A 24,421-nucleotide genomic window follows, 5' to 3' on the forward strand; every position below is an offset into this window, starting at 1 on the left:
CTTTGATGTCATCCCCCCAAAACCTATGTGACTGTTCTGGTTTCAGCTGGGATGGAGTTAATTTCCTTCCTAGTAGCCTGGTACAGTGCTGTGTTTTGGATTTAAGATGAGAATAATATTGATAACATACCAATGTTTTAGCTGTTGCTAAGCAGCGTTTACACTAAGTCAAGGACTTTTCAGCTTCTCACACCACCCCACCAGCGAGTAGACTGGGGGTGCAAGAAGCTGGGAGAAGACACAGCCAGGACAGCTGACCCAAACTGTGCGAAGGCATATTCCATACCATATGACATCATGCTCAGTATATAAACTAGGGGGAGAGCTGGCCGGGGGCCGCTGCTTGGGAACTGGTGGGTGGTAAGAAAGTGTGTTGTGCACCACCTCTTTTGTATGTTCTAATTCTTTTATCATTATTATTCCTATTATTTTCCCTCTTTTTCTGTCCTATTAAACTGTCTTTATCTCAACCACGAATTTGACTTTTCTTTTTCCCAATTCTCTCCCTCATCCCACTGCCAGGGAGCGGGGAGTGAGCAAGCGGCTCTGTAGAGTTTAGCTGCCTGCTGGCTTAAACCACGTCTGTGACAATGAACTACACTATGCCTGCAGTCATAAGACAAAAACAGTTTTGGGTTGCAGACAGAGGTAACACACAGAACTTGTCCTGGTATTACCCCATATTCTTGATTTTTAGGAATAAAAATATAAGGAAAAATTGGCAGATATTTTGCCACCTGTTTTTCACCATAAAGGATGTTGTACATTTTATGGTTACTTTACATAATATTACTAGATAATTAAGGCTACTCTCAATACCCTAAGATCATAGTCACAGGATCGTGGGGTAGAAGTCGCAGAATACAGAAGTAACCCTCAGTTGTCATCTACTTCTCCCTGTCTAATGGTAAAAAAAATAAGTATACCTATATCATTAGAAAAAACTGTTAATGTAACATATTCTAAAAATTTCCAGGGCTGGAGGTTTCCCGGCAATCTATTCCAGTGCTTTACCTTGATTAACCTTACTGACATTCTCCTATCTGTTAGCCTGAATTTCTCTTGCAGAAAATTAGTTTTCTTCTGATCATTTCTTCTGATTATTTGGGCTAGCATAAGAGATGATGGTGTCCCTTTAGCTCTCCACCAAAGGCTATTCTGTCTCTGAACTCTACATCATACAAACCCAAGCCAAGTCTTTTAATCTTTCCCTACCAGACAAGTTTTCTAGACGTCTGATCTTTCTTGGTGCTTTCCTTAAAACTCTCCAGTGTGGCACGTATTTTTCCTGCAGCGCAGTATCCATAACTGGACACAGTGCTTCAGCTGAGGCCCTACCAGCCCTGAATGGAAAATAACTTCACATATTTAGCAGGCTGCACTCCTGTTTGTTCACCTTAATGTGGTCTTTGCCCTTCTCACAGCAAGATGGCATTGTTGACTTATGTATAGCTTGTGATCTGTTGCAACTCTCAGACCTTTCTCTGTAGAACTGTTATTGATATAACTATTATCCATTCTGTAGATACGTATTGATTATTTATATGTTATTCTACAACCTAGCTCTTATTCTTACTGAATTGCATCCTATTTTACAGACCATGTCCATGTGACTTGTCAAGTTCACTTCAGAATCTAATCCTGTCCTCCAAAATACTTGCAGACTCACACAGCCAATTGCTGTATGCACTAATATGAATACTCTCTGTCTGAAGACATTCTAAACCAAAGAGTAAAAAGCCTGTTGGAAGAAGAGAATGAACTTAGATGTCCTCCTGACAGAATTTTAATGGTAGGGGTATTTGTTTGTACAGGGTTCATTTGTGCCACACAATTGCTGTATGTTGTGCTGAGTGCTGTTTGGCAACTCTCTAACACCACTTTCCATACTCATGCTCTTTAAATACCTAAACTTGTTGAAATTAGGTCAGCTGGACTTTTTCTGGACATGGACAGAATCCATGTTGAAACAAGAGCCGCAGCATTACTTCATTCACTAGGTACCATGGAAGCAGCATAAGTATGTTGTGTTTAGAGAGTCTTCCAAGGCTATTCTTACAACTCTAAGTAGGTGTTCATTCTTGTCTGTCTTATTACTCTCTCTCATTTGTTTTGTAATGGAAGCTATCTTCTGTTTCTAATAAACCTGCACTGCATTTAACCCTTCATTTCCATATTGCCCATTCTACATATTTGAACAGTTCAGCCCAGCTCTGTCAAAAGAATCATGATCTCTATTGCCAAGGGAGCTGAGAAGACAACTTATAAGCCTCTGGTGAGGGCAGAGCAAGAGTGATTCTGGGAGAAGTGGCCAAAAGTAACAAGAGTAGACAAAAGACCAGTTTTCCAAGACATAGTTGTATTGCATTTATGTGTGGTGGGGTTTTGGTAGCAGGGGAGGGGACTACAGAGGTGGCCCCTGTGAGGAGCTTCTCAAAACTCCCCCCGCTCCAAGTCAGACCCGCCACTGGCCAAGGCTGAGCCAATTAGTGACGGTGGCTGCACCTCTGCGATAACATATTTAAGAAGGGGAACCTGGGAGGAGGGGTGAGGGCAATACCTCTGCAAACACCGAGGTCAGTGGAAGAAAGGAGAAGGTGGGGGAAGTGCGCTGGAGCAGAGATCCCCCTGCAGCCCGTGGTGAAGGGCAGGCTGTGCCCCTGCACCCATGGAGTTCACTGGTAGAGCAGATGCCGAACTGCAGCCTGTGGAGCACCCCATGCCGGAGCAGGTGTCTGTGCCCAAAGAAAGCCAGGACTCTGAGGGAAACCCCCACTGGGGCAGTCTGTTGCTGGGAGGATTGAAACACGTGGCAGGGACCCATGCTGGAGCAGTTTGTGAAGAGCTGCAGCCTGTGGGAAGGAGCCATGTAGGAGAAAGTTCATGGAGGGCTGTCTCCCATGGGAAGGATCCCATGCTGAAGCAGGGAAAGTGTGTGAGGAGTGGCAGAGGCAACAGTTGATGAACAGACTGCAACTCCCAACCCCTGCCCCCCTGCACCACTGCAGGGGAGGAGGTATAGAGAAATCGGGAACAAAGCTTAGCCCAGGGAGAAGGGAGGGGTGGGGCGAAGGTGTTTTTAAGATGTGGTTGTATTTTTCACTATCCTACTCTGATTTGATTGGTAAATTGGTGGTGGTGTTCAAATTAAATTGATGTTCTTTCCACCCAAGTCATGTCTGTCTTTTGCCCATGACCATAATTAGTGATTCATACCCCCATCCTTGTCTCGATCCCTGAGCCTTTTGTTACATTTTCTCCTCCCCATCCCACTGGTGGGGGGAAGGAGTGAGTGAGTGCCTGCATGGTGCTGTTTCTCTCTGGGCTTAAACCACGACAATAGTTCTGAAAAAGGAACAATCGGATCTTCAGACCAGGAGGTGGTGAACCTTTTCAGGGCAATGCCCTGCAAAATGGTAAGAAGTAGTGAAGTAGAGTTTCACAAAATGCCTCTGGAATTGGAAGCCACCACAGTTGGATGAACTAGTGTTAATTTTCCATGGAGAAATTCTGAAGAACAGGACAAAAGAAAAAACAGTGGAGGAAAAGATGGTAGACCTGGTGTCACTCATGTTCTTTACATATCCCTCACCAGTCTAGAGAAGAAGCAGAACATAAGAAGGAGGAATGACTGGGTTAATGGAAGGAAAATTGGTCATGAAAAGTATTATATGCAGTAGATTGGACTTTGGCTCAGGGTGAGAACTGGGACATTCTACTAGCGGTTCTTTCTGCATCATACTTGATTAATTTCAGTATGACATTTCAGTCATACTTGATTAAAGATGGAACCAAGTAGGGGGAAAATTAAAACACACTTCTACATGTTTTAAATATTTTTGCAGTTAGTCTGGAAAGATATTAAGAATCACATTTAACAAGCACATTATGTAGAAATGATACCATTTTGTAACTTGATCAGGTTAAAAGGGATAGCTTTCTATCATAACTATCATTAAAGAATTATCCCAGACAGTATACTTTAGAGCATTAGTGTTAAATGAAACTGTTTATGGACCTCATTGCTTTGTGTGCTGATTATGCCTATTTTCAGAAGACTGTCCTTTTCTAAACTGAAGGTGGTAACTAAATTGGTTCTCAATACTATTCATGTTCATTTTTGTCCTTGTCTCAGAATTTTGTATTTTAATTGTGTTCATTTCTAGGACACCGCTGGTTAGAGAAAACAGTGTCAAAAAAGAAAAGAGGTTAAATCGTCTCAAATAGAAAACTCCTGCACCCTCTCCCACCATCCTGCTGATATCTCCTCCCGTATTTCTTTAAGAACTTTTCATTTAACTCATACTCTGGCTGATCTGTGAGATCACTGGACCAAACAAACCTCCTGTGTTTACCTACAATATTCTACCAATAGTTTACTAACGACCTGAAATAATCTAGGTTAGACATTTTGCAGAGGGGAACTGTGACCCAATTCTGAACTGCTATGGCCTCCCCCACTCACATGTTTTAATGCCAAAAAGCTTCTCACAGAGGTCTGTGGAAGATATTCAAAATCAAATGCTGTGCATTTCTGAGGCACATGGTCCTGTAATTCCTGTATTACTCTGTGCTAAGTATTCCATAACAGAAATATCATCCATCCTTTCCAAAGACCCGTCCTGTGATAGAAGTACTTCAGTTATAGGCAAAAGTAACTTCCTCAAGTGGTTGGTCCCTGGCTTGTGATCAGCTGGAAAGAACAAACTGCAGAGCAAGCTTTTGCAAAACTGTCTCCACTAATTTACTGGTTGGTTAGACTTGGCAATACAGGTTTTGGAAAGCACAGAGAAGTTCTCTTACTTGGTTAAACTAAAAATTAATTTCTAGAGCAGTTTGAGTCACTGAGATATGTAACAGGTGTAACTGTAAAGCCCAAATTGACAAAAGTATGTGGATCATGGAAGACACACTGCTCTACATCATGGAGTTGTAAAGGCTAGCTTCATTAGCAGCTGCCAATATGTACATCTGAGAACAACTGGAAGAGTAAAACATATCCTGGAAGAACCATAAATTGTCAGGAATTTGTTAAGGCACAGCTCAAAGTCCTCTGAGAAGAATATATGCTTCTCTTATGTAAGTTTATGTATCTGGATTTTTTGTTTGTTTCTTTTCTGTGTTCACTGGATAATGTCTATTCTCTTACCTTTCCTTTTTCTTGCTTTACCAGGTCATCAGGTGGTGGAGGGCCTATTTTGCTATGAGTTGATTTTGTAGATGATAGAGATTTTCCTGATTTTTGTTTGATGGACTTATCTTTTTTCCCTGAAGCTGATGTAACAGGAGAAATTACGGTCGGAACGTGAACAGAAGGGATGTTCAGAATTCTTGATAAAACAGGATCTGTTTCATCATCTAAGGAAGAGAAAAACAATATTTTTAATGCATTTAGGTTTCATAAATGTAAATGGCCACATTTTATTTCTTAACAAGATTTTGTACACTGAATTTTACCTTTCGAATAATAACCTTAGTGGGGGACTTCATTATTTCAGACAGAGGGACTGAATATATGAAATTATTTAGAAAATCTTTCCACAGACTGACTACTCATCAGCCTAAAAGGCATCTTGAAACTATTGTTTCCCACAGGTTGTCACTTGCCTCTCAAAAATAGAAAATACAGATTTTTAAATTCTCTTTTACCTCCAGAATACTTAGATAGGTGGAGACATTTTGAGTCTAGTATCTAGGAAATGATCACTGTTGTTATGCTTTATCATGGGCTGATCCAGCATGGACTGACTCCAACAGTAATTGCACTACATAGCTCTGTTTTGCTATAACGATTCAGGAAGATTCTGATGACCTAGACTTGCTAAGATTCTCCCAATTCTTAAATAAATGAAGCAAGCTTGATTTGCTTAGTAGTTTCTACAAAGTATGAAGTTTACCAAGTCAGTCATTTCAAGAATGTTGCTAGGAAGACTTCCAAAGTCCTTTTTTTGTTTTGGTAAAATTACATTTCTATTCTGTTTCTTCCAATGAACAGTATTATTTAATGTGAAAACCAATACATCAGGCAAAGAAATGTTAAATAACTCATTGACAGACTGCAAGCCAGATCACATTCAGACAAAGAAGGAATGAAATGCACCGGAAGCATGCTAATAGAACCATTCTGGTTTGAGATCATAGCATTTCCTGTAATGCAGATGAAGTGTTAGCATATTTTTGTCTGAAAAAGATAAAAGGTAGGCCTAAGTGCTACTATGTCCACTGTTTCCTGAAAGGTTTTGGCATAGATGGTTTTAGCTCTGCAAAACAAAATGCAGAGGCCACCTTAAAAACGAAGTTCTAAAGCACTAGAAAGGCTGCCTGCATGTTCATTTACTTTATGGATGATTCTGGATTTATGCAAAGGTGACCCACAATTTAAGAATTTAAGGCTAGAAGAAACTATTAGATCATGTGGTGATAAAGTCCTTTTTAGGAGTCGATGGATAACAGGCCTTCCACCTTAGTTTTTAAGCCTTCAATCTCAGTTTTTATCTTGGTGCCAGCCTTAGGGAAATGCACAGATATCTGAATATATCCATGACCTTTAGCCTGAAAGGAAAATTTAGATCACCACAAAGATTTTTGAAATCCCCATTTTCATTAGCTGATACATGCCTGATGCATGAGAATCTGATGCTTTGTTAGGTGGCTCTGCTTTCAAGTATTGACATTTATGTTGTGTGGCTTCTACAGCTGATTGGATGTTTGATGAAAGGTGAACAAATCTGTTTTACTTGTAATATGCTAGAGAGGAATTCTCAGCTAATTATATAAAATAGGAAAGTTTAAAATTCTCCATGGGGTCCATTCTGATACACATTTATTAGACAGCATGGCCATGGAATAAACAAGTAGTAGTACCCATCTCCAGGTGAGAAGAAACAGTTGACTAATAAACTTTGAAAGAGCTAGTGCTCTACAGAGAAGTAGGATAGGCAAAATGAAGGATTCTGAGGCAACTGTCCAATAAAATCATTAATGAATGTAATCCATCTTGTCAGGTGAGTATAAATATCTATGTGAACACTGCAAACTTGGTATAAGCAAGCTCTTCCATAGAGTGAGGGAAGCTGTCCTTCACAGCCACCCATGCTATGAAGTGGAACATGCTCAGTTTCAGATGACACTACTTTCTAAGTGCTGAATTTAGGAATAGAAGCTGTTATAGGCTCTTGACACCTAAGAAAATTTCACCTACCCCTTTACTTTGGTTGCCCTGAAAAATGAGAACAGAGTGTCTGAGGGCAACGATGAAAAAGAGTGGATTGTTGAGACTGAGGAAAAATGTCTTCAGAAATCTTGAGAGATGCAAAATTCCAGAGGACTGTCAGATTAAGGAAGGTGTCCTTCCTCCTGCACACACATACAGATCTCTAGCAGTTGGAGTTGTACCCTCATGATTTCATCAAGGCACAAAGAGCAAGTGCAAAGGTTCTGTAATACCCAGAGGCAAAAGCCCTGCAGGTGCTCAAGCAGTGCCAGATTCACAAAGCCGTGAGTAGCTTACTTCTAAGTCTGGTTGTAAGGTGGCCTGAAGTTAAGATTTTGGTCATGCTACAGAAAACAAATAATAATTCAAAACTTAAACAAATACTAACATTTAACCAAGACATAAAAAAGATGCATAAATCTGGCAAACAGCCTGAGGACTTTTGTCATTTTAGCTTCCCTAAAAGGAAGAAGGAAGAGGTAAAATAAGAAAATAAGAAAAATGAGAATTAGAGAGGTTCCAGAAAATTATTTCAGTAATGCAGGGAAAATGAGTAATTTGCACCCAATTTAACGAATCAGTGGAGAGAAACTGTGGATTACATGGCATACCATCCTACATCACGGATGGATGGCATACAAGAATAGTCTAAACCAGAATATTTCTGGTCAGAATTTTTCTGAGCACTTACGATACAAACACCCACGAGGGGAATGAGCCATAAGTAAGTGATTATAGAAAAACTGAAAACAATCAAAGAATGCCAGTCAGCAGTGCTGCACTAAAGCTCAACATGGCAGGGATTATTCTAATGAAGAATAGGATGCTTATGGTATGTGGTGAAAAATCCTGAACATCACAGCTGATGTGTAGGTGTTTAATTAGACATGTCTCTCTTTTATGCCAAAATAAAAGTTTTCACAGTCTGTTACATTGTGGATGCTCTCTTGGCCCAAATTTTAAAAGTTCTTTTTTAGTAATTAGTTTATAAAATGTATTTCAATAATTAAAACTGAGGTTATAGCTGAATGGTTTACCACAGTCCACACAAAGATGCATTCAATTAAATGTTTTCATATTTTAAGAGCTGAAAAACGCTGGGATTATTTTCTGATCAGAGGAGGGTTTCACTTTTATCCGTATGATGGTTTCAGTGGCCTTTCAAATGTAATGGAAACAAAAAGCTCTTGGTAAAAGCAGACGCTATTTTCACTGTGGTTTTGTGAAGCAATTGCTTCCAGTTGGTGAATGTGTTTATTGAAAGGCTGAGAGAAATCTCTCATTATGTCTGCACAACTGTAACCTAAAGTCCAACTCCTAACGTAAAATGAAAGTTCCATAATCACCTATATAAGTTTACAAAAATATTATTTCTTGGAAAACCAAGAAGAGTCCTCAGCAAATTACATTTTCTTTGGCTCACATTAATTGGCTGATTTTGCTGGGCTACTTAATAACAATACTTGCAAGTTTCTCCCTGCACTGTTCTGTTTTCAGAGTAAGTAAAAAAGCATGGAGACCTCCCTCCATTTTGAAATCTGAATCATAGAATATTCTTGACAATGTAATCTCATCTCAAGCTTTGCTGAAAATTCTCCACCATGTAGTCACAGCTGCTGAGAAAGTCAGAACTGCATGCAACAAATTATTGGGTTAAGGAGTGTATGAAGAGGAAAAAAAAAAAAGAGAAAAAATTCCCTCTATGGTTCTCAAATATCCACTTCTATTTGCTTACTTTACCTGCTGTCTTCCCTGTAGGTCCATAATAGCTCAGGGACAGCTGGATTCCATTTTCCAAGGTGGCTGAAAAAGATCCAAACTTGCTCACAGCTTTCTTTTGATTTTTCAATTTTCCTTTAAAAAGAATTAGAATTAATTTTAAAGATAGCAACACATACCAGAACCACCTGACCTGCAAACCAATGACTGGTGTGAACAGTGGCAACTCAATGTGGATGAAATAGGTTAATATAGGATGGGGAAAACTTTATAATTCCATTCATGGAGTAGTATATAATAGTCAGTTTTGTGTAATACAGCTGTAATTTTTCATCTAGAAGCTTCATTCTAATTAGCTAGGTGTATAAAACTAGGTTTAATAGTAACAACTAGTGAAAAGTCTTTGTGAATTTAAACAGCAAAAGAACCTAGTTCTGGAGTCGAGGATCCTTGCTTCTGTTCCCTGCTTGGTTGACAAGAACGTTAAACTGCTCATTTCTATCGCATGTGGCCTATGCACTAATAAAAATCACTCAGATATTGTCACAGGTACCATACCTGGAGGAGAAAGTAAAAGAAAGGAGAAAAAGTTGAGAAATGAGATCCAAAGATATGTTTGGCATTTGTGAAAGTGGATCATGAGACAAGCTCACTTAGAGGTGCAGGACAAGATGTCATGTGATGAGTATGTCCTCCTTGAAGACCACGTGAACTATGCAAGGTAACTCCTCTGAGACAGTGACACTGGATCCTACCTTGCCTCGAGTACAACTCCTACTGCCTTAAAGAAATGTTCTGTTGGTAAGAGAAAATCTTTGGCATTTCCAATATGGGGAACAGCTTCTTAAAACTGTGAGGAGCGGCAGAGAAGACTACAAAAGAAGGTTAAGGCTGGCACCCAACACTTAGCCATCTTCCAGTTCTTTCATCAACAAGGCACACATGCTGAGACCTCGCCTGTTCCTATTTACTGTCTGTCATTGAAGTGTTCATTGGTGACTACCATCTGCAGGATCCTGTTTTGCCCTTTTGACTGCATTAAAAGCTTACCATTGTGCCATTCAGCTACTGCCAAATATCAGAGTAGATTGATTCTTCTCTTCCCTACTGCCCTTCTATAAGGTACTCCTGTTTACATTGGAGGAAAGCCTCCCACTCGTGCTGTGAATACAACTTGCCTCAGGTGCTAGCACACTGGTAATTGGAAGTACCATTTGGCAGACCCCAGAATCCTAGAATCATAGAATGGTTTGGGTTGGAAGGGACCTCAAAGATCGTCTAGTTCCACCCCCCCTGCTATGGCAGGGACACCTCCCACTAGATCAAGTTGCTCAAGGTTCCATCCAACCTGAGTCTGAACACTTCCAGGGATCGAACATCCACAGCCTCCTTGGGCAACCTGTTTCAGTCTCTCACCACCATCACAGTAAGACTTCTTCCTTATATTTAGCCTAAACCTCCCCTCCCTCAGCTTCCACCCATTACCCCTCATCCTATCATTACAGTCCCTTGTAAAAAGTCCCTCTCCAGCCTTCTTGTAGGCGCCCTTCAGGTACTGGAAGGACACTATGAGATCTCTCCGGAGCCTTCTCTTTTCCAGGCTGAACAAGCCCAACTCTTTCAGCCTGTCCTCATAGGAGAGGTGTTCCAGCCATCTGATCATCTTGGTAGCCCTCCTCTGGACTCGTTCTAATAGCTCTATATCCTTCTTGTGTTGGGGGCTCCAGAGCTGGACACAGTATTCCAGGTGGGGTCTCACGGGAGCAGAGGGGCAGAATCACCCTCCTTGACCTACTGATCACACTTCTTTTGATGCAGCCCAGAATCTGGTTGGCTTTTTGGGTTGCAAACACACACTGTTGGCTCATGTTGATCTTTTCATTCACTAACATGCCCAAGTCCTTCTCCCCAGAACTGTTCTCAATCCACTCATTACCCAGCCTGTATCTGTGCTTGGGATTGCCCCAGCCCAGGTGCAGGACCTTACACTTGGCCTTGTTGAACTTCATGAGGTTGGCCTGGGCTCACCTCTCCAGCCTGTCCAGGATGGCACATCCCTTCCCTCCAGCATGTCAACCACACCACACAGCTTGACGTCATTGGCAAACTTGCTGAGGGTGCACTCCATCCCACTGTCCATGTTGCCAACAAAGATATTAAACAGTACCAGTCCCAGTACCTATCCTTGACAGACACCACTTGTCACCAGTCTCCACTTGGACATTGAACCATTGACCACAACCCTTTGAGTGCGGCCTTCCAACCAATTCCTTATCCACTGAGTGGTCCATCCATCAAATCCATGTCTTTCCAACTTGGAGACCAGGATGTCATGTGGGACAGTGTCAAAGGCCTTGCACAAGTCCAGGTAAATACATCAGTTGTTCTTCCCTTATCTATTGATGCTCTCACTCCATCATAAAAGGCCACCAAATTTGTCAGGCAGGATTTTCCCTGATACAGGTCTACCTTCAGAAGTGCAGACAAGAAACATCTCATCTGTGGAAGGGCTGCAAATCTGCTATTCAGACAACCTACAATTGAATCACTAGTGGCAGCTGAAGCCAAGGAGAGGAACAAGAGCAGGATGCTTTCTAACACCAATGAAGATTAAAAGAGCTAACACCTACCAAAAGTTATACTTTTCCAACACTCTTCAGTTCAGTGAGAGCAATTCCATAGTGCTTTTGGCAACATACACACAAATTGTTACAGACTGTTTTCCTTCTTGGAAACACTCTCATCTGGCTTCAGAATGAATTTGGATTCAATGCCTCCTGAGTGTTAGCAACATGTCAACCAGCATTAGAAGCTGCCGAACTGCTGAAAGATCTGGTTCCACAGCAATGGTCTTGAGGAGGCACTAATGCTATGGTCATCTGACGCACAAAAGAAGGTCCAGTTCAAAGGGGGAAATCTTTCCTTTGAAGGGCAGACATTTATTCTAGTCACAATCGACATGATTCATTTTGCAGCTTCTCTGGCTTTCCCAGAACACATTAAGATCTGAAGGAGTCCTCCACTAAAGAAGAAAATTATTTTCTTAAGGAATGGTGACTCTTTTCATTGATTTCCTTGCTTTGAAAAAGAGACTGGTTTGTACTTGTTGACCTGTACTGGGCTTCTACATCTTGGTAAGATCTCTCTACATGGTGCCTAAGTCAGCCAACTGGATTTTTACTTCTATTTACAGAACACTGATCTTATTTACCCTCTGCCAGTAGTAGGAATTTATTTTAGTTGATAAGATTTGCATCCAATTACTAAATATGTCAAACTATTAATTCTTTATATCAGTGATGTCAATCCACCCACCTGATCTAATTTTCTGTTCTTCATTAATTTCTTGCACTTCAATGTCTTTTAACTTTTTCTTGGGGTCTGTGATATGAATGAAGAAATTGTGGTTGTCTTTTATCACTTTCACCTTTACCAAAGTTAGACCTGCAAAGCAACAGAATACTATTATTGCTCCCATCAGGCTTCAGAACTGCCCCCACCCAAAAAAACCCCTGCACCTGCGACTATAAAGCACACAAAAAAGAAAATTGCTCAAAGTGGACTGAACTGCTTAGTAGTAGACCAAGAAAACAAAATTAAGGTTAGCTGAGTTTAGACTAAATATTCAAAAACTTAATGACAGCTAGATCTGCAGAATAACCCTGTTGTTTAGATATATTGCATTTGACTGGACAAATTATTGGAACAAGTATTCTTGAAATACCATGCATTGGTTGCCACTGAACAGATAAATATGACCTTATTTTCTTCATTTCTAATTTTCTGGTACTTTATTTATCTATCAATTATTAAACTACAGGAAAATCTAAACATTAGTAGTCATAGAGGCTAATATGGAATTACATGGTACTCTCACAATGTCTTTAACTGAATTTCTATGACTGAGACATGAAAAAGCATTTATGGATTAAGAACTATGCCATCACTTAGTAACTGAGTCAAAGCAAAGCATAAAGAATTAAAGAATCACCTTTTATAAACTCTATCTTCTCTACTTGAATCTGTCCTCCATCAGATGGGAAGAGATATTGATTGGTACCTGATACTTGAATGAGATCCTCCCCTGTGTTGTAGCCAAGAAACTGGAAAAACAAGTTTTAGATTATGCATAAATGAGAAAGGCAGAAGCTATGGAAAGAGGCAAATGAAGGACAGATCCTCAGAATCCCACTGTCCTAGGCAACATTTTTCTTAGATATTTAACTAATGCAATAACAACTTGACCAAACACATAGCATGTTATTCTCATATCCAAATAATTTCTGTTACTAACTGAAGTAACTTGTTTCACACAAGAGCAGAATCTGATCCTTCAGTGGTATGGAGCCATCATGGAAACTGAAGAGTAGCAAGCAGACTGGTAGCTTAACATATAATGGAAAGGAAAGAAAAATTCTGGCCAACTATAAAGAGACAACGTACGATGGCATGCAATCAGATAAAGGGCAAATAAAGATTCAGCTTTCCACCCTCTAAATTTTGGAATTCAGACACTGTAAATCTTGATTCTTAGATTTCTGTGCATTCCAAAGAGCCACAAACTGGCAAAAATTAGGTGAGTGTACTCAAGTTCAGACTGAAATGTTATATATCTCTGAGTTTGAAGTCTGTACTCCAGCAAGTTTGGACTAAAATATATTGACTTACTCAAGTTTCAGATCCAAGGCTTAGACTCTGCAAATATAAAGCAGTGCAAAATGCCTAAAAACTGTTTGGATGCAACTAGTGAAGGGTTCCCTCTGTAAGAAATACCCCTCTGTTAGTATAACAGGCAGAATACCTTGCATTAGAGCACTCTAAGAACATGAATTTTGAAACAGGAAATGGAAGAAACAGTGAACTCCTTTTACTTGATTTCCATTGTGGACAGCCAAAACTTCAACTAGGTCCCTGAATATGGGAGTTGGAACAGGTCTTTGTGTTCCCCTTTCCTATTCTCTCCCATGAAAATCACATTTTTAGACAAAATTCGTCCCATAAATATATTTTCCATGGGCACAAAACCATGATCAACTTATCTTTGTGTTCATGTCATATACAATAAAAACCATCCCAGTTAATTGTAAAGTGGTAGTCTTCTGTAGGATAATCTTAAATATCAGAAACTGCTTTCCAAAAGTTTTAGGAAAGGATCTGCTGCTAAAATGATGGAGTTAAACAAAGCCTAGTTAGGCTTAATTTGCCCTGAACTCCAATTTCACAATGGATAATAGCTTTGCTGTAATCTTGACTCCCTATATAAATAGTTAGCACTTTCCTAACATGGTGCAGTAATATGACTCCTTACCTTATAAACTTTCTCAGAACGTGGTTCTGGGATGCTGGGATCCTCCTCAAGTTCAGGGGCTTTTGCTGGTTCATCTTTAAACTTCTCTTTGGAAAATTTCTTGTTGGAACCTTTACTTTCTTCATCTATTACCTCCTGTCCTTTCTTTTTACCTCCCAAATTTTCTTTTTCTCCTTTTTTTTCTTCCTTAAGTTTTGCTTCCTCTAGTAATCGGTCCTGCTCTTTCTTCCAAGCCTACATTAAATGTTAGGAATTCAAATGACTGTGGTTCTCTTTGTATTACAAGATATTTCATATGTGCATGCTGAAAAGAGTACAAGTAAATGAACTCAAAGGAACCAATGTTCTAAGTCACTCTAAGTCACTCACATGTTTTCCAAATGTATCTACAGTTTTACAATATTACACATTATATTTTGCATAAAATTACTGACTCATTCAATCCACAGGATCAATCATTCTTGACCACAGGAGATGTATCGGATGATTATTTGTATCTTACATGTTCAGTCATAATTATTTTGTTGTGCACTTTTCCACAATGTTTATCACCAAATCAGAATGCATCACTGGTAGTAGTTTAAAATGCAACTGTGAGATAAAATTATTTTATGCTTTTACAGAAAGAGGAATAAGATATCAATGCCAGAACTACCAACTTCTATCAGGAAGACAACAAGACACATCCAAGATTTTCCAGAGTATTTAGGACTTTGTAGCATTCTATATTCCAAGCATACCAAAGCACAAGCATTTCTGTGGAAGAAATGGTAAGCACTGACAGTTACAAGTTAGGCATTAGCCTCACCTGAGCCATGCCAGCTCAAGTTGAGTACCCAGGAATTAGTTAACACGATTTCATATCTACATTCCAATATCAGTACTTCAAGCGTAGAGCATTACACGCTATAAGAAAGATGAGACATGCTATGGCTGTGAGGAGTCAAAAAAAGCAGGGGAATACACCAATTAAGCTAGATTTGTGCAGTGTAACGGATAGTGGCAATGCTAAGAATTAACGTCTTACGTTTGCTTAACTCCTACCTCAGCCTGAAACTTACTGTGTGAGCCTAGGCAAGTCAATCCATCAGTTGTGCATGACCATGGTCTACATCTATAAAATGGGATTCTCTGTCATAAGGGAACTCTGAGGTACCATATTCACATGCCTTAATTTCAAAGAGATGTAGATAATGAAAGTAGGAGTTGGGTATATAAGTACTTCAATGAATCTGGATCTTATGTTTTCATAGCTTTATAACCAGCAAACTTCAATGAGAAGTAGGATATTATCCATAACTCATTTCCTAGTACTGCAATTATGAATGGCTTTTGGAATGCCTGGTCTAACTGCAAACAGTCTTCCCTTAAGAAAATAACATAACACAACTGAACCAATAGGGAATAAATTAAAGAAAACAAGAAATAAAGTATATAAAAAATAGCCAAGAGCAGAAAAACTAAGAGGACTGAGTCAAGTCTATGTAAGAATAAAGGCTTACCTTCCTGGGAAAGCAGTGTTATTTAGTCCATTTCAAAAACACACAGATTTTTGTCTCACCTTTAGAGAACCTTCTCTGATAAAAGATTCTTCATAGTCGGACTGAGATTCTGGAATAGTCTCCGTAATGCTCTCAGGTCTTGACGTGCTGCCTTTGAGAAATGAAAAGGGAATAAATGAGATTATATATATACGAAAATGGAGTAATTTTTAAAAACTAAAAAATACAAATAAAAGAAGTGCAAGTAAACAAAAAAGTATATTTGTAAATAGTAAAAGCGCAAAAGTAGAATCAAGAAAATGTTAAATATTTTTAGAGGTAAGACAGAAACACTGTTCAGCTTAGAAGAAATTTATCTGACAACTAGTATTACTTTGTAGTCATAACTGGAGAGCAAATATGCTAAACAATATATATCAACATATTTAAAGACTGACTCTCTGCTTCTTGCTATTGAAGGCTTTGCTCCTGCAACAATTTTTTTTATGCAGATGAGCAATGCTGTAGAAATGATAAGCAGTGTTTATTATTTTTGTTACTACCACTGTTCCAGAATTCAGACCCAGTGCTTTAACCAGCTCACAAACACTAGAACAAGCTTAATACCAGAATCATAGATATTACAACCTTTCTAGTCAAAAAAGTGAATAAATGCTGTCTGAACCTTCAAACCTTCACTGAAGAAACACTTACCATATCCCCTGTTTACTATTAGGGCTTTATAGTACCTATGACTCATGAAAAGGGTATCTCTCTAGGTATGTGGTTTTATATTGTGCTTGGATATCTGGTATTTACCTGCTAGAAGAGGTAAATTTAAGTACACTATGAGAAACTTCTAGTTACATCACTTTGTATTAAAAAGTAAAAATTGCAGTGTGGGTTTCAGCAGTGCCAGTGAAATTGAAATCACCTAAAGATATGGTTGTTGCCCATCTGCATGTCCCAGCTACAGGTGATTATCTTCTTTCAGTAAGTGAACTTCTCTATGAATCATATTTGTCATGAGGCACCAGATGGGCAAGACTCAATCTAGCTCCTGTGACAGGCAGATAGGTACAAACTATGTTTAGAAATCATAACTGTCCTTTCGGTTTCCAAACTATAATCAGATGTGTTAACTGGGTTGAGGAATAACATTCCTACTTTTGTAAATGCTAATTGCTACTATGAAGGTTTCAAAGTGCGTTCTCAAAGAAGGTGAACAAAGCAAAGGCTAAATATCAACAAACCACTGTTAAATATACAAATAGACTATTTAGATAGAAGTTCTCTTTTGTTCAAAAGGGGTTTTCAGATTTTGCTGCCTGCTCAACAGTTACTGTATGAACTGCTTACAATTTTCATTATCCAAAGTGTTGTTTGTAATTAAAGTTTGCTTTGCAGTCTAGTCAATTCCAGTTTCCAGTTTTAGCTTCTAGCCCACAGCTTCTGACTTCCAGCTTTGATCCTGCCCTTTTAGAAAGGAATTTTCCTGAACCATGTTGCCAACTTCAACTACTGCTCATCGTTTCATGTGTTCAGTCATCTAAACACTCATATTTTTATGTAATCCTTAAAGTCACTCCATTAAATAAACACAGCTATTGTAAATGTAAATTGACATTAAAGGTCTCAGTTTTCAGAACAGAGGATGATGCAGAATATGTAAATAGGTGTATTTAATTTCAAAATATATTTATGTAATACAGATGAAAAAATACATGCAATTCTCTCTGAACAACTTTGGGTCTCAGCACTCAACATGAAAAATTAATTTTCTAGGATAAAACAAAAAGATACCCACTGTTGGCTTTCTTCGGGAAGCCAGGTGTTTTGACAGCACATGCAGACAATTCCAAAGGTCCTTCTGCCATGGCTTTTTCCAGTTTAAGAGATTCTATTTCCTTAGCCATCTTCTCTTCTTGGTATTTGACTTCCTCCTCTTTCACCCAGTCTTCAACTGAGTTTGCCACCAGCTCAAGATAGCTCCTGAAAAGCACGACATTCCTCTATTTACCATAATAAAGTTTTCACTAATATGATTTGAGGTTAAACAAGATCACTTGACTTCTCAGTTTCTCATACAAATATTATTCTATAACCTTTGAGAGAAGGTTTGCATTTGAAACGATTTCGCTCAGTTTTTAGAGGAGCTGGTAGTTGTGCCTGGCTGGTATTTGCCTAATATATCTTACATTTGGGATTTTGGTCCTCCTTTCTGCAGGGATATTAGAAACTTGTCTTCCAAAGAATGCCTGCCCTCAAAGAAAATCCAGAAAGGCAGAAAACATAGAGACATTCAGTTTAAGAAAGGCTGAGACTAATTCTCCTCCTCCTCACTGTTTTACCACTAGGATAACTTATTTTCTTAGTTGCTCTTGATTTATATTGTCTTTTAGAATACGCTTCATTTGTTTGTTCAGCAACTGAGGAAGTGTTAGTCTATTTAATTTCTAGATCTTCTTCATTGGTGTGACAAGAAAGGTGCTTGGAAATTGTCATCCAAATCCAGATTAGAGAATCAGTGCACTGTAGACTGGTGTAAATTAAGAATATTCACAATTAACAGTTGAAGTGAGCACTGAGTGACAAACTGATCCAGAGTTTGCAGCTGCTATCAGTAGTTGCACTGTCTCACCTTCCAAAGGTGTCTGAAACAACTGCTGCTTTTAAGGTAGGATGAAGTCTGGAAGTTTTATGTGCAGTTGCCACTCAACGCCTTGTTTGGAGTGCTACCGCAATTCTTTAAAGTAAAATTCTTCCCATGGGTACAACTAAAAGGGGCTTTTAAAGAGTGCATGAGATTCAGTTGTTGTGTCTTTATAATGTTTTGTATTTATAAGTTCAAGATGATTGTACAGATGAACTGCACTCATGGATGCATTACAGTTTTTTGTTGTGAACATGTAGGCAGCATACCCAATTCTTGACCTCATGACAGTTTAAAGTTCTTATTGCAGCATTACATTTTATGTCTGAGACAATTAATATGTAGGCTATCTACACAGACTGGAGAAGTATACAGTTCATGAACAGCTTAAAGATACACATCTCTCCCAGCTCCTGCAGCGTAGGTGGAGCCTGCTTGGGGAAACTTGTATGGAGAAAGTATTGATCATATACTCAGCAGGGACAAGGTGACTCTGCTTGTATCTGAAGAAAAGTGTACAAGCTATAAAAACAAAGGTGTTGAAAACAAAAGGCAAAACCAGGCTGGAACCTAGAGTTGCCAGTACTGGAATAACTTGAAGATGAATATACGTTATAAATAAAAAGAGATTATTCGCATGGAAAATATTTTAGGGCAATGAAACAATCATTCAAAGTCAAAAATACACATTCTATTAATATGTATTCTGATGTCACTACTTCCAATGTCTGACTCAGAATCATTTCTCAGAAAGGATTATTCTTTTCCAGTAACTTGTGTAATGTGTTTACTATGAAACAGTAAACAAATGTCATTAAGATTAACTTTGAGCAGAAGAATAGTTTTGATAACATCTGAATACATTTGGCTTCCTGATAGAGAGGCCACTTATCCTAACCAGAGTTGAAATGTTTTATACACATGTATCACTGCAGGTACATGTGCCCAGGCCTTTGGATCCCCTTGGTCAGTAGCATCCATTGGATTTCACATGCCTTACCCTTTGAACAGCACAGTTTCTGAACTTCTGGATGTTCTACATGAACTACAGGACCTGATATCCATAGAGAAGAAGGAAGGGTAACTGGGACCTCCAGGAGCAAAAGCTGCTGCAACATCAGAAACTTCATTTCCTCCTTGCATGAGAATTTGCTGTAACAGGACCCACTATAACTAACTGATTAGCATGTAAGAGAAGTATATTCCAGATAACAGCTATGGAACAACCCTACAAAATGGGTCTATGGTCTGTAAGATGTCACAACAAAGAAGTAACAAGTAAACACAGGTAAAGAACTCCTAACAAAGAGATAGTCAAGCACAGTGTCTGTTGTGTATTTGTAACTCTCCTGTGGTGAAAGCATGACTCTTAAATATATCCCTCAAATTAGAAGGATAGTAATTTTAATAAAAGGAAAACCAATAAATTGTTACTAAACTCATGAGGAGGCAGTTATTTCATACACAGGTAAAAACTAGTAATACTACTGCTTAATTAATAAGTAGGGTTTGTGCCTGTTTCTGGCAGCTCAGCAGGATCTGGAAACTAATTGCAGGCAACAGCTTGAAGCACTCCAGGTATTTAGAGACTGTCTTAGAGTGTTATGTTGCTTGGAAACATACACTAGCAAATATTTATGATACTTTGTCTGGAAATCTGAAATGATCTTTAGCAAAAAGGCTGAGTAAGGTCTGAAAATATGCTGATTATCTGCAGAAAAAAGACAGGTATAGATGCCATGTAACAGAACCAAGTAAGAGCCCATAGCTCTTCAAAGATACTAAGTAGCATACATAGCAGTGAGGTATTTCTATGAAACAAGAGCAAAGCCAAGCCTTCTTGTTAGCTCTCATGAAAGTTTCTTTAGGAACTCCTTGCTGCTTTGAAAGACAACCCAACAAAGTGTCACTGAACAAAGATGGCATGCCCCAAGCAGAAGCTATCTTTAATCTCTAAGCCTTGTTTCCAGTGTATGTGGAAGAGTAAGAAGGAGGAAGCAAATAGCTAATCCAACTTCAACTGAATTATAATGCATCTACCAGAGAACATGCTTCATTCCTTCTCCGGATGCAAAATTAGCACCTTCTGTTTTGCAGATATCAATGTCCAGTGCCCCAAAAAAGAGTAAGAATAGCTAGTGAAGTGAACAGCTTTGGGCTCCGATAGACTTTTGTGTAACAGACTTTGATACCACTGACGCTCTGCCTGGGTCTATCTGAATGCAAGATCCAGGCTTACTTGAACACACCATCTTTCACTATATTTTGGGGAAGATTTCAACTATTATATACATGCAAAAACATTGATTGACCAGATATTTAGTGGATTTGCCCAACAACCACAAAACAGACAGCATTTTCTCCAAGGAACTTTGTGTTTCTGCTGGTAAATCTCTGCTGAGATTTCACAACAGCCTCTTTTCATGGCAAATAATTTAAGTCCAAGTGCCTGGAAAGCTGAGATAGACTCACACAGAGTTCCTTGACTGAGAGCAAAGATACAAAATACAATACAAAATATGTCTTCAGGAAGGCACGCTTTGCCTATTCAGCATTCAAACCTGTTCAAATATATAGGTACCAACAAAAGTATCCATTAAAAGATTCCCATACTCTGATAAATGAGGCATGGCACTTAGAAAGGGATTCCTGTGGACAAACTGGGGGCGGGGTGTGTGTGTGTGTGTGTCCATTGGGTAATTTGCTTGAAATTCTATTTGATAAATCAATTCTAATTAATCCATAGAGCACTGGAGTTACATGGTTGAAGACAGCCCAGCTGACTCTCCATGACATTGCAACTCCTTTACATATCAGTACACGGACACATATTTTATTTTTAGTCAATTATTTATATCACTGTTTCAGTGCAAAAATGTATTCAAAAATGAGTAGGTCCACTGACAAAAGCTCTAATAGTGAACACATTGACCACTTGCATGCCTCCAACTGGTGAGCAGATAGTGACAAGAAATCAGAAGAATGTGGTATTCTGTGAAAACATTATTCTAATATTAATAAAAGGCTTCTAGCTTTTCTCAAAAAAATTTCACAGTGACACCCAATTTATATACACATAGTTGAAAAACTTGATAAGTATATTCTTAGACAGAATTTTCTTTTTAACCTCCCTCACCTAAGTGTCCTCAGCATAATTGCCTTGCTGCGGATATCCCTAATATAACTTTGTGTGTATGTGTGCATTATATATATTTTTATAGTTTGTAATAAGGAGTCATATACAGTTACTGCATGGTTCTCAGTCAGAAAAGCTTCGTCTCAACAGAATTCTTTGATATAGCACTGTTTCCACCTGCATGACTTGCTTTCTCATAAATGCGCTACATTGTGATATCTTTTTAATTTCAAAGCTTTGCCCCAAGCATAGCCATCCAGACTTTAATTGAAAATGACTGTGAATGAGACATGAAAGATAAAAATCAATTACCTGAATCCAACATTAGAGTGCAATGCAATATCCCAAGTCTCTCGGCACAAACGATACTGATTCATAGGATTGTGAAGAACCATTAGCAAAGAGTTATCTTGGGTACGATGAAAGGAATCAATACATCTATATTCTTGGGATGCAGTATGAAGAACCTGAAAAGGAAAGAAATAAAGGTACATCCTCCCTGCTGACAGTAGCGTATGTACAGATGCTACACAGCACAGCTTTCAGCAAAAGGTCCATCAGAACTTCACCCTCCTGGAAGATGTACACAAAGCATTTGGATTCCAGCAATCTGAAGTGTTCAGGCAGGTGGAAATTTAAACTCCACTGCTATCATATCCAGAAGAGGCAGTCACTATGCTTCACCTTCACAGACTGACCATGAATGAAAAAGTTTGGCTAAATAATAAACACATAAATTTAAATATTAAATAAATACTTAAACAAATTTAAAGTATTTAAATAAATAAATAGTAAAAGAAAAGCAGAACTATCATATACCAGGTAAAAAGAAAGCAAATATATTTTTTTAGCTCAGTTCAGTTTATATGGTATTCAATTTGCTTTACTATGACCTGCACATCTCTGAGATTTACTGTGTTCTACATGATTCCATTCTGTTCTATACTGCCTCATCATCTTCAATGTTTACATTGTCTTCAGGCTGAAACTTATTTTATAGTTATAGCTAGAAGAAAGCCTTGTTTAAAACTCTTATTTTTACAGAACTATGTAACTGAAGTACAACTAAAATAATTCCATATCAACAAATATTCTCTTTAAAGATGAAAACATTAATAGCAGCTGGAGTAAAAATTATGCTCAGATATCACATGAGGTATAAGGAAATATAAAATGTTATTTTCTGTTGCAGTTATTTTCCATTAGTATTTTTTGACTAGACTCGCTAATTATTGACAGTTCAGTTAGTATTAGCTATTTATATTGCCTAAGAAGGAATTCTCCATGTACTGACATGTATGACCAAACTTTAAAGTTGTGATACTGAAGTGGTGCTTAAAGTCCAAGCAGCCTTTTCTTCACCTATGTACAGCCTGTGTCGGGATCAAATAAGATGCTGCAGCATATGAAGCTCAAGGCAGCAGAGGAACCGATGATCCACTCCTCCCAAGAGAATGTCTATCAACACAAGCCATCTACACTTGAATTTGTCTTTCCCATTTGTTGTTCTGTCTTTCTGCGAGATGAGTTTTAGTATTTAGGTTGCAAGATTTCTATAAATTAAGCTTGTAGCCCTGAAATGGTGAAGTACCACTACAAGAAACTTTTCTATTTGCCCATAAAACATATACTGCATAGGTATTTGCAAAGCATGCTTTCACATCCACTGCACTAATGAGTCCCATAACTGCCAGGGAGGATCACCCCGAAGGGCAAGATCATTTTGTCCACATCACACATTTAGCTAAAAGACTCACTAACCAAAATGGACAGCTGCAGTTTGGCCAAACCAGGAAATAAAAACCCATTACAAGCTAAATTTCATACAAGAAACTGAAAAGCAGCTGAAGAACAACGGGGTTTGGTAGAAAAGTAAAAGGGATAAAACTGAATCAATTATCTAGCGAGGAAATACCCTGTACTCTGCTACTAATTCTCTGTACAGCATTCTGAGGGGCGACTGTATGTATAAGATTGTCATTCACAGATACCTGAAGAAGAACATGGGGTTGAAAATGCTCAGCAAAATTCCAGTCTGTCAAACAACGCCTCTGTGTCTTTTTTATTTCTTCTAAGTTTGGTCCTAGGCCATAATTTTCCAGACTCACCTCAAAATACACCAAAACAAAATAATGAGTATCAACATTTCAGTGTCAGTTGTATTAAATTAACTGTAATCTTGTTGACTTAATAGACAGCATCCCATGTTGCATCACAGTTAATTGCATAATGCTGCACATGTGTAGACCCGTATGGCACTATTTAATAAAAACACAATTACTCCCAAAGGTTTTTGGTCTTGGCTTTTTTATGGCAAACATAATCTAAATATTTTTATTATTAGGTTAGATGTTTTCGAATTCTGTAAGCAATTATGAATTTTTAAACATGTCCTGTGAAGTAATTTTAAAATTGCTATATTTATCCAGGGCTGTATGGCAGGCAGGTGTTTCTCAAGATGCCAAACTACACAGTTTATTAGTGTGACACAGTTTGGCAATTTCTCTCAAACTCTCATGCTAATATTAGACCCCCGGTATTCAGTGAAACCAGCATAGAATTGTCATTAGTAGCTTCACCAAGACCCGTCACCTTAGAATTCAAAGAAAGTGATTTCATAGTGCTTAAAAGTTATGGGACTATTTGCCAAACACCACAAAATTAACATGTGCACACAGCACTGCGAAGGAATCCCCAGTAACAGTATTTTGAACAATATCTTCTGTTGTTTCATGCCATAGAGCACAGTTTATTCCATTCCTCACACTTGCCATATCAGAAATAAGAAGATCCAATTCTTTGTTCAAAACACCATCAGCCAGACCATCTCTTCCATCTTTGCCATTCATTTCTGTATGCCCTGGAAATTGAAAGCAGAATTTTAAGAAGTGTTCCAGAAATTTCAGCCCTA

At 38.5% G+C, this 24,421-nt stretch overlaps 1 protein-coding gene across 1 annotated transcript in view; it reads right to left on the minus strand.

Moving 5' to 3' along the window:
* Nucleotides 1-24,421, minus strand: part of SPAG17 (sperm associated antigen 17) — a 119,191-nt gene that overhangs the window by 44,421 nt on the left and 50,349 nt on the right. The window contains exons 15-24 of the mRNA XM_074809456.1: nt 24,282-24,370; nt 23,502-23,618; nt 21,823-21,977; nt 17,529-17,713; nt 15,802-15,893; nt 14,241-14,474; nt 12,924-13,035; nt 12,248-12,376; nt 8,954-9,067; nt 5,150-5,358 (exon numbers count right to left, since the gene is read on the minus strand). Of these exons, the coding sequence (XP_074665557.1) occupies nt 5,150-5,358; nt 8,954-9,067; nt 12,248-12,376; nt 12,924-13,035; nt 14,241-14,474; nt 15,802-15,893; nt 17,529-17,713; nt 21,823-21,977; nt 23,502-23,618; nt 24,282-24,370 (1,436 nt within the window). The remainder of the gene's footprint in view (nt 1-5,149; nt 5,359-8,953; nt 9,068-12,247; nt 12,377-12,923; nt 13,036-14,240; nt 14,475-15,801; nt 15,894-17,528; nt 17,714-21,822; nt 21,978-23,501; nt 23,619-24,281; nt 24,371-24,421) is intronic.

Source organism: Strix aluco, chromosome 2 (assembly GCF_031877795.1).
Source record: "Strix aluco isolate bStrAlu1 chromosome 2, bStrAlu1.hap1, whole genome shotgun sequence".
In the NCBI taxonomy this organism is placed as follows: Eukaryota; Metazoa; Chordata; class Aves; order Strigiformes; family Strigidae; genus Strix; species Strix aluco.